This window comes from Coenobita brevimanus, chromosome 14 (assembly GCF_032717465.1).
Source record: "Coenobita brevimanus isolate Jiangsu-jjx chromosome 14, ASM3271746v2, whole genome shotgun sequence".
Taxonomy (NCBI): Eukaryota; Metazoa; Arthropoda; class Malacostraca; order Decapoda; family Coenobitidae; genus Coenobita; species Coenobita brevimanus.
The window spans coordinates 11,582,312-11,591,769 of record NC_136967.1 but is presented as its reverse complement, the minus strand read 5'-3'; the positions used below and the strand labels follow the sequence as shown (position 1 = coordinate 11,591,769).

General features: G+C 44.9%; 1 protein-coding gene across 1 annotated transcript; it reads right to left on the bottom strand.

Moving 5' to 3' along the window:
- Positions 1-416: 416 nt before the first annotated feature.
- On the bottom strand, positions 417-8,542 carry LOC145419077 (uncharacterized). The gene is made up of 3 exons (XM_080287322.1): positions 8,199-8,542; positions 2,696-2,881; positions 417-594 (listed from the first exon to the last, which is right to left on the bottom strand). Exons 1-3 carry the CDS (start codon positions 8,540-8,542, stop codon positions 417-419), a joined length of 708 nt encoding a protein of 235 aa, XP_080143448.1.
- Positions 8,543-9,458: the final 916 nt, after the last annotated feature.

The following is a 9,458-nucleotide window of genomic DNA, read 5'->3' as shown; positions in this document are numbered from 1 at the left end:
AGTCAAATGGAGTCAAAGTCAGCATGTCAGATGAGGACGTTTATGTAGAGCAGTGAGGTCATATTTACAAAGGAATGGGTCAGTGAGTTCCGTATTCTTCAGTGTCGCGGTCCGGTGGTCAGAAGTGGCGTCGTGGGTCTATGGCGGTGGTTCGGTCGGGCGGTCTGGGCAGTCATCACAGTCAATAAATTATCTTAAATACAAAATAACAACAATGATTTAAATACAATATAAAAAAACACAACAAAAAGGGCGACAGTATCAAATGACGAGCTAGTGGTCGAGAACGGGGCTGTTCCACTCACTGCAAAGGGGGAGTGATGTTCAGCCCGCGTTCTGTCACGAAGGGGGGCCGCGTTTAAGAGGAACGAGCTACACAGAGCCGCTCCTCCCAAAACACATGATCATTACCACCTCTAGACCTCATTACTCGAGTATTTGTCCATTATTTTCTTGACCGAGAAGTCACACGTTGTATACACCTCCCCGCAGTCTTTTTGGAGGCTTCTACCTCGATCTGCCGCGTCGTTGTACTCCTCCACCAGCGCTTTGATCTCGTCGGGAAGGGAGAGGACTTCGGCGTACTGTAGGTAGCTGTAAGGGCGACGTGTTGAGGGGTTGTTAGTGGGAAGAATGAAATTGGCAGAGTACTTTTTGTGCAAGTGAGACCAAGAACAGGAGTGGTTTGTAACTGTGGAAGGGGGTGATGGTTTGTGACAGAGAGGAACTTGGTAGTGGGCAGGATATAATGAGTGTAGTGCAGTGGAAATGGTACTGCTGAGAAATGTAACTAGAGTAAAGAGAGTGGATAGGATACGGAATAATGTGATTCGTGAAAGATGCGGAATGAGGAAGTCTGTGGACACCAGAATCGAAGAGAGCATGCTGCGATGGTATGGTCATGTGGAGAGATGGATGACAATAGAGTGGTGAAGAGTGTATATCTGAGCGAATCTGAAGGAGGAAGGAGCCGAGGTAGGCCAAGAAGAAAGTGGAAGGATGTGGTGAATGAGTGTGTGAGGAAGAGAGGTATGGAAGTTGGTGAGGCTAAGGGACTGACAAGAGATCGAGCTGACTGGATGAATTTTGTGCGAAAAAAGCGCATGGCCAGGGATTTGGCACCTTCTTATAACATGACAGCGTTCTGATTGGCTATATCGAATAAGTATATGTGAAGCTACAGAACGTGGTGAAGGTTATTTGGCCTATCAGATGGAAACAGGATTCCGTGGCTTGAATGATGAGTGAATGGAAGCGTGGCCCATCGAACTAGGCAAATTTTGGCTGTCTGGACGCTGCTACTCCTCACCTCTTCCTAGGGTGGGAAAGGAGGTGTGGATGATGCTGATGATGATGTTGATGGTGATGATGCAAGTCTGTAAGAGAGAAACCGTGAACGAGGCTGAAGAGTGCTTTAGGATAGCGGGAAAAAGTCGTGAGGAGTTGGAAGGTGGCTTGGGATGATGGGAAGGAGAGGTAGTGAATTTGTGTCGGAGAGGTTCGGTAGTGGGCGGAATAAAATAGGCAGAATGAACTTTTGTGAGAGTAATATCAAGAACGAGGTGGGGAGGTGGCTTGGAATGACGGGAAGGAGTGGTTTTGAGTTGTGAGGGAGAAAATGGGTTTTAAGTAAGAAAAAAATAGTGTAACCTAATTTCGTGGGAAGTTGGAGGACAAACTAGAAAGATATAGGAGGAAAGAAGTAAGCGCGGCGGGAAGGAGGGGTGATGAGTTGTGATGTGGAGGAAAAGATAGAATTATAGAATTTTGTGAGAGGGAAACTGAGGATGAAGTGTGAAAAAATAGCTCTGGTGAATCAAGAGAGGCTATGGAGAGGATGGAAAGAGTAAAGGTTTGCGTGAGTGGATGGAACGAAGGAAAATTGGTATACTAATGAGAACTAGTAGAAAATGGAGAGTGAAAGTTCATAACATTGCAGAGGCGCTGTTGTGGCAGAGCTGAAATGGTGTAAAAGAGAGGAATTGAGTAATGGATGGAAGTGGACCTGGAGGCGAAACAACAAAGATACTGAGGGGAAAGCAAGGACGAATTTTTATCTTAAGATGCGTCTAGGACTCAAGACTGAGAGAATGAAGACGGTAGAAGGAATAATGAGGATAACGAACTTGATGCTGTAATTTGAGTGAGGTGATTATTCTGTTGTCTAGCTATATAAATGTTTTCATTTAACAACACATGCGATAATCATCATGATCGTAATAACTAGATATGAGTATTGAAAATCGAATAATAAAGCATTGCCTAATCAGTTTACTGGTAAGCTCAGCTGTGCCTTCCAGGAAGCTGTATTATCGATCCCTCGTGTGATCTGGCTTGTTTTGCTTCCGGAAGCATCGTAGTACAACAAAGGAGTTTATGCCATAATAAAAGCTTATTGTATGGGAGTTCCCATGTTAACGTCTGAAGCAGAGGTGGATGCTTCTTTTCGACTATAAACAACGCTGGAAATAAGAGTATTAGTCGTCAAAGCCACGAGCAACATACACACTAAGCATTTTGCACATATTTACGGTATTCTGGAAAATTTATCTGCTAGTAGAACGTCATAAGTTATGCCAGATTAAATGCAATCATTTCGTAAATGATTGTATGGAACCAGTAAGGCTGGGAACTTGATATAGTACAAGTGAGGACTGCGATGTTAAAGAGCTAGGAAGTCATGTTGTGATGTTACCTGAAGAGGTCGACGAGTCTGGCAGCGGGTGCACCAAAGCGCTGAGTGTTCTGGTGGATCTCACAGATCAGACGCTTCTGGCATTCCAGGTCAGCGGGGTCGAACTTCCTCCAGGCCTCCTCACCGATGGCGATCCAGTCCAGGATGGAGAACTTTTCCCAGTCGATGGCATAAGGGTCGAACGACCTGTGGGAGGGAACTGGATGTATTTCTGCGAAATTCAAAATCTTCTGATTATTTTCACTGCGGATTACTTCAAGCAGGGTAGGTCATGCTAAGCGTATATTTACAGACTGCTATGGTTAATGCTGTACAAATTACGTAACTAAATGTATTTACAGATGCTAGTTATTTCATCTATGATCCTTATGTACATTGTATATACAGAACTGTATTATTGTATTAATAAAGTCACGCCCTGGACATGCAAGGAGTAAGCCTGGTTGCTGGGCTGGTTAGAACTGTACACTGTACACCTTACCGTTTGTAGGAGGAGGAATAAGAAGAGTATCCTCCACTATTTCCGTAGCCTCCACTAGGTCCGTAGCCCGTGCCTGAGCCGTAATACCCATACCCCTTGCCCAGCACAATAGAGTAGATCAGGAACCCGAGAGCCACCAGACCCAGCAGGGAGATGAGAGCTGAGGCCAGGGCAAGAAAAAGCCCACCGACGGAAGTGAGGTTAAAGTTCCCCAGCCCTGCTGTGGCGGTGCTGCCAACAGGGATGATGAGCAGGCGACCCTCCTCATCGTACATGCTACTGTCTTCGTAGTCGAGATCATCCTTGGCCACCGTCTGAGCGACCAGACACCCGGCAATCACACAGCTCAACACTAACTTTGATAACATGGTTGGACTTTGAAGTTTTATGTTAATGGGAAATGAAAGCCTTTTGGGAACCGAGATATATATACACCGCCCTGATCACTTGTTATTCACTGCTTACTATTGATGAGGCCAAAGCTCGAGTTGCGCTGTGCCATCAATCTGCGAAGTCTGCCTTTTATACCATTGTGGGTTCTGACGTCACAGGGGGCGGGGGCGTTGAGGGGGGGAAGACCTACTGCGCCAGATAAAACGAAATCGCACAGTAAAAAAAAAAAAAAATCTTCCAACCTCACGTGGTCAAGAAGGAAGGAGGAGAGTGGTAGGAATGGGGAGGGGTTGAGAACATTCCCCTCCCTCTCCTTTCCCCTTTCCCTCCTTCCCCCTCTCCTTCCTCCTCCCTCCTTCCCCCTCTCCTTCCCCCTCTCCTTCCTCCTTCCCCCTCTCCTTCCTCCTCCCTCCCTGGGCCCCCTGCGGACTCATCAAACACTTGAGTAGTGAACATGTTAGCTCACCTGCCGGGTAGAAAGACCCCGGTGAGACGGACCCTGGCGCCTTAATCTGCATGGGGAACAGGGGACCTATTCATAAAGCGTTTTGAACCTCTGCTGCAAAATAGGATCGTGTGTGTATAATTTTAGTAGAACTTGCCCAGCTACCAAACACATCCACAATCAAACCAGAGTGAATAATACCGTGAAAATGCAAGCGTAATTATTCATGATATTGTTTAACTTCTGAAGACAGTTTATAGTAAGTAAAGGTTAATCTTCTCATGGTTGAGACATCACTACTGTTTTGTTCGAGTCTATACTAGAAGATTTTATTTAGATGACAGTGAGCCAGTGGAGGCTGTGAATGTTATTATATCATTAACCCTCACATGGTCGGGGCAACTCCAGAATTGTATTCCAGCTAATATCGGACGGTTTAATTCGACTGCGGCTGAGTCATAGAAATATGAATGCTAAGATCCTCTGTGAATACTGACCCATCATGGCAGGACGGGTGTTGGTGTGTTGGGCCTTTCCTCCCGTCGGTATCCAAACCGTTGATCAAACAGCCGCGGACCACCGTGACTCGGCACCTCCCGCCCCCCGGCACCCTGACGCCCGCCACCCAATCACAATCGGCCTGGGGACTGCCACATCTACCGGGTGTTATTATCTACAACATTAACACACACTCATTAGGGTTCAGGGACATGTTGAACAGAAGCCACAACTCTGACTTTTTGTGTGAGTACAGACAAAAGGAATGCTCAGATTCGTGAATATTTCAACGACTGAGATATCGTATGACGTAGCTGATGATGCCATTAGTCGTAATTTGCATATTTGGTTCAGTCTGAAGCATTTTTAATTAAAATTGTACGAGTTCAGTAGTACTGTATATGAAAATCCGAATGCATAAAGAAGTGCTTGAAGTGTACAAGTTTATGTAATACTAATCCACTGAAATAAAAAATTCTGCTCTGCTGAGTTCATTCAAATCGACATGGGATCTTAACCCTGAGATGGGAGGAGCCTTGGCACCGCAGGTTACCATCCTATATAAAGATCGACCATGCCAGTGCGGCTTATTTAGTCTTCAACCCAAAGCCGAGGAGAGTGGACGGGACATGAGCGACCAGGCGACCTCAGTTCCAGTCAATAAGGCTAGGATAGTGACACCAACTCCTATGAGGGACGGTTTTACAGTTCCTTCGTACATGGCCTTTCCATATCCGTTCCCAACATAATTAGCAATGATGCAGACTAAAGTAATTAATTAAGGTTCTGTTCGCACAGGCCAGAATCGGAAATATTCTGATGCTAATTATACAGTTATGTATAGGCCATATTGGGAGCTGGTAGAACACTCCATTTCACTGGGTCAAGTTTTGGGCAGGCCATTTCTCATTGCCAGACCAGAACGTGATCAGATAAAAAGGAGTGTTCATTCATTTATTATTTTGACCTATAAGATGGGACAGATCTGCGGCAGAATGATGTCCGATTTTGGCCCATGATTGGAATGACCATGCCAGCCTAGTTCCCCAAATCCGCGAACAGCGCTTAGCAACAGCAGTACGAAGAAACAGCTGTGAATACCTGACCTGAGAGGAGAACAGGTGTTAGTACAGATCGGACAAGGTAACATCAACTGTGGAATCCGTTCAGAAAGTGACAAAGGGCATACATTCTGAAACAATGCTCGTGACAAGTGGCGTCGCCCAGTAACCAGCTCAGCAGTCACAGTGCAGCTCTGACCTAAGATTGTGTTCGCTTATGTTTAGAAGCCATACTGTCACGGCACCTCCTCCTTAGTGATTTATTTTCTTTGTTTCGCGTCGTTAGTCTTTTATGTATTATGAAATGTGTTGCACAAATATCATACAACACCATATAAATTACCAAGTACAAAACTGTACTAGTAAGAAGATCTTAGAAAACCTTATCAAACGAAAATACTGCCCTTAGGCAGAGAGTACTAGACATACGACCACTTTGTATCTTATCAACAGAAAAATGTCACATGTACAATTATGGAAAAATTATCTGAGAAAAACAAAACTATAGTGCTGAGCTTGAACTCATTCCATACGATGACGTCTTTTTTTCTTAGTTCATGATAACATCATGCAATCTTATTCAGCCTGGGAGAGGTTTATAATACTAAGTAGACTGAAAAAATCTTCATTACCCCTCTGCATTCAAGTGATCCCTCCTGGTTTGAGTTAATTTGTCTGAAGGTAATTAGAACGAAATTAAAAATGCGCCCTCGTACTAAAGGGAACACTCAATTTCTTAAAACAGTTTTAGGTTCGGCCCTTCCACTTGAGCTTCAGTTAATATTCTAAGCGATGATTTTCATTACTACAGTAACCGTAGTGGCGCAGATGAGATCTATCTGTCTATCTATCTCTATCTGTCTATCTATCTATCTGTACATTCCACTCAGACTTTAAGGTTCTTACTAGTCAAGTTGACCGTAATGTTAAGAACCACCCTGCGGTTACGGACGGTTAAGAGTATAATACCAATGTATTTCAGCTAACGCTAACCTGTATTAATTATTTCTTTGAGAACTACTTCATATATAGGGGAAACAATGTTTATGTCATTTAGTAACTAGCATTTTGTGGAATAATTTTTGGGAAATAAATTAGAGGGAATAATTTGGGGGGAATGGAATTTAGGTCGTAATTTTAGTAGCAGTTAAACTAACTTTACGGTGGTGATATGAATGTAGCTTGTAATTATGTAATAAAGAGAAGGTTGTGTTTTGATGATATCCCTTAGACTAGTGTTTAACGGTTATTTAATATGAGTGTATCTGATATATCAGAAGTATCATTGAATGAACGATGAAGGGGAGAAGATAAAGCATGTCCACAGTGTAATGTATGGATAGCGAACGTAACTGAAACACTGTGTTCCAGCTAATACTGTACATAAAAAGGTTCTGTTCTGTTTCAAACGCTGATATGAAGACACTGAGTACGAATAAGAAGGAAGGGCAAGATTGGGGAGTACGAATGTGTGATGAAAGATAGTGTCATGTTAGGAGTGGTCGTATCTGAGTAGGGTGAGAAACTGAGGGACCTTTTAAGAGAGCTAGGCCTACTTTTCCATGTTCACCAGAAGTGCTGAATTCTGCAGACAACGATACAATACCAAGTTGCCCTCATAAGATTAAGTTGCTGTTTATATGAGATTAATTTGTAGATAAATTTTATTATTGCAGTGACATCAAAGTAGTCACCTGTCAGAGTATCGCTTCAGAAATTAGTGAAACATGACGTGGGAGGACAGCTTGCAAAAACGCTTTTAGATGATGGTATTGGGTCATCTTGCTAACTTGCATAGGAAGTATTAGCGACGAGTCCTAACCTATTTTACAGGGCATATAAGTCACTGTAACAAAAATCTTCTACACAGACCGTTTTGTTTTTCGTATGCTGTTGCTTTAGTATTCATTATAATTTGATTGCGAAGGGCTTGGTAGCGACGTGAATGTTTGACATATGAATACATAAACTGGTTTGCCTTTCCCCATCTATATCTCGGTTCTAGAGGGATGTGAAAGATAATGAATGATGGACTAAGTATTGAGCCATGAAATAACTTGTGTGCTTAGCGAAATTAGGGTACTTTAGATCTTCACGTCGAATCGTAATTCGTCGTCAGGGTTATTTTCCCGGGATAATAATGAAATATTTCCCCATGTTAAGCCGCATTTCCAGGTAACATTCTCTGGTTGTAATTACGGGCTAATTCATATTGAACATATTATTGTGAATCATACCAGTGCTGGAACTGTGAAAGGGGTTCCTGATTACTTTATCCTGCTGGTTGGGGGAGAGTATACGGCATACTGGTGGTGCATGACTTTCATGAGTGAAAGCCTTTTACTGTCAAAATGTGTGATTCATGCATACATGATCCTGTTAATGCACTTATTTTACAAAACTAACTTTTGCTTACCTGGTATTGAATGAAAAGAGGTTACCGCTGAACCACCGCCTTGATAATTTAGTAAAAAAAATAATTAAATAAAAATAAAAATAAAAGCATAAGTCAGCCTCATTGTTGGCTGTGTGTGTGAAGTGAGTGAGTGTGAGCGGCGGTGGTGCAGCGGGCGGCCACTAGCGTGCACGGGGGAAGGGCGAGGTTATGGTCAGGTTTGTACGCACCCTCGGTTGCGGCGGCCTGAGTAGCCTGAATCTGAGTAGCCTGAGCCTGAGCCGTAGCCTGAGCCATAGCCCGTGTCGGCAGGGGAGGTCAGGAGGTAATAAAGGGCAATGGCACCTGCGATGCCCCAGAGCAGGATGCCGGCAGAGAAGAGGAGCAGGGTGGTGTTGAAGGTGACAAATGAACCCGTGGAGGCATTGCTAAAGATGAAGAACAGCCTGGGATCAGCTTCACTATTAGCGCCAGGCTGGTCCAGACTCAGGTCAGCATATGGGTAGTAGTCGGATGCAAGGACGCAGGAGGAGAGGAGCAGGGCTCCGAGAACATGCAGGAGCGTGCGGTTCATTCTCGCGTCACCCGCAAGTCACTGCACTGCAAAAGGTGCCACAGTGAATTATTGGGCTGACTGTTGCATAGCACCTGGGCACCAGCGAGACCGAACACTACTGTTCGCGGTGCTACTTTAATGTGAACTGCGACCTATTGTGTCCAAATGTGAGATTAGGGGAAAGGCAAAAGTGGGTAAACGCAGTGGTCAATTCGTGAGAGATTTTTTTTTTCTTTAATTTGTGACCCTAGATTGGTCAAGGTCACGAGGTCTCCCAGAGAACCTTGACCATGCTTTAAGAATGAACCGCAGCGCCTGTGTCCTGCCGGGCCACCGGTGGGATTGGGTGGGTTGGTGGTGGTGGTGGTGGTGGTGGTGGTGGGCGGGGTGAGGGCGGGGCGGGGCATCTCTGCTCAGACAAACGCTGGTGTGGTTAGGGAGTGGTGGTGGTGGTATGGTTAAGGGACTGCCGGGCCAGGAGTGAATTAGGGTGGGTTGGGGGTGAGGAAGGCACCGCTCTTCAAGCTAAATTCCTAACAAACTGAACATTACATACGTTTTTCTGGCATAGCTGTCATATCCGCTGCTAGAGTACCCGGAGTAGTCGTATCCGGTTATATCTTCGCCGGTTGCGTAAAAGTAGGCAAGAGCAATCAGGGCGCCGAGCACGATGATGCTCGTCACACCGAGGATGAAGGAGGCGTAACCGACTGTGACTGTGGTTGTATTGGTGGTGACAAAGAAGAGCCTGCTTTCAGGGTCGCCCTCTGCTACCACCGGATACTCGTCAAGCTCTTCTGGCGAATATCCCATGGTGCAGGTAGCAAGGCATGCCACCAAGGCGAGGACTACCAGCGTGCGGTTCATTCGGAAGGATACAGGGTAATCTGGAAGACCAGGTACGAGCAAGTTGACACTGTCACCCTACCGGAGA

What these genes read in the sequence shown, in the direction of transcription:
- LOC145419077 (XM_080287322.1), bottom strand. Translation starts at nt 8,542, where the DNA reads ATGAACCGCACGCTCCTGCATGTTCTCGGAGCCCTGCTCCTCTCCTCC. An exon ending in TCAGGCCGCCGCAACCGAGG is followed by an intron (nt 2,882 to 8,198) that starts GTGCGTACAAAC and finishes TCCCTCCCACAG; the next exon opens with GTCGTTCGACCCTTATGCCA. An exon ending in AGACTCGTCGACCTCTTCAG is followed by an intron (nt 595 to 2,695) that starts GTAACATCACAA and finishes TCGCCCTTACAG; the next exon opens with CTACCTACAGTACGCCGAAG.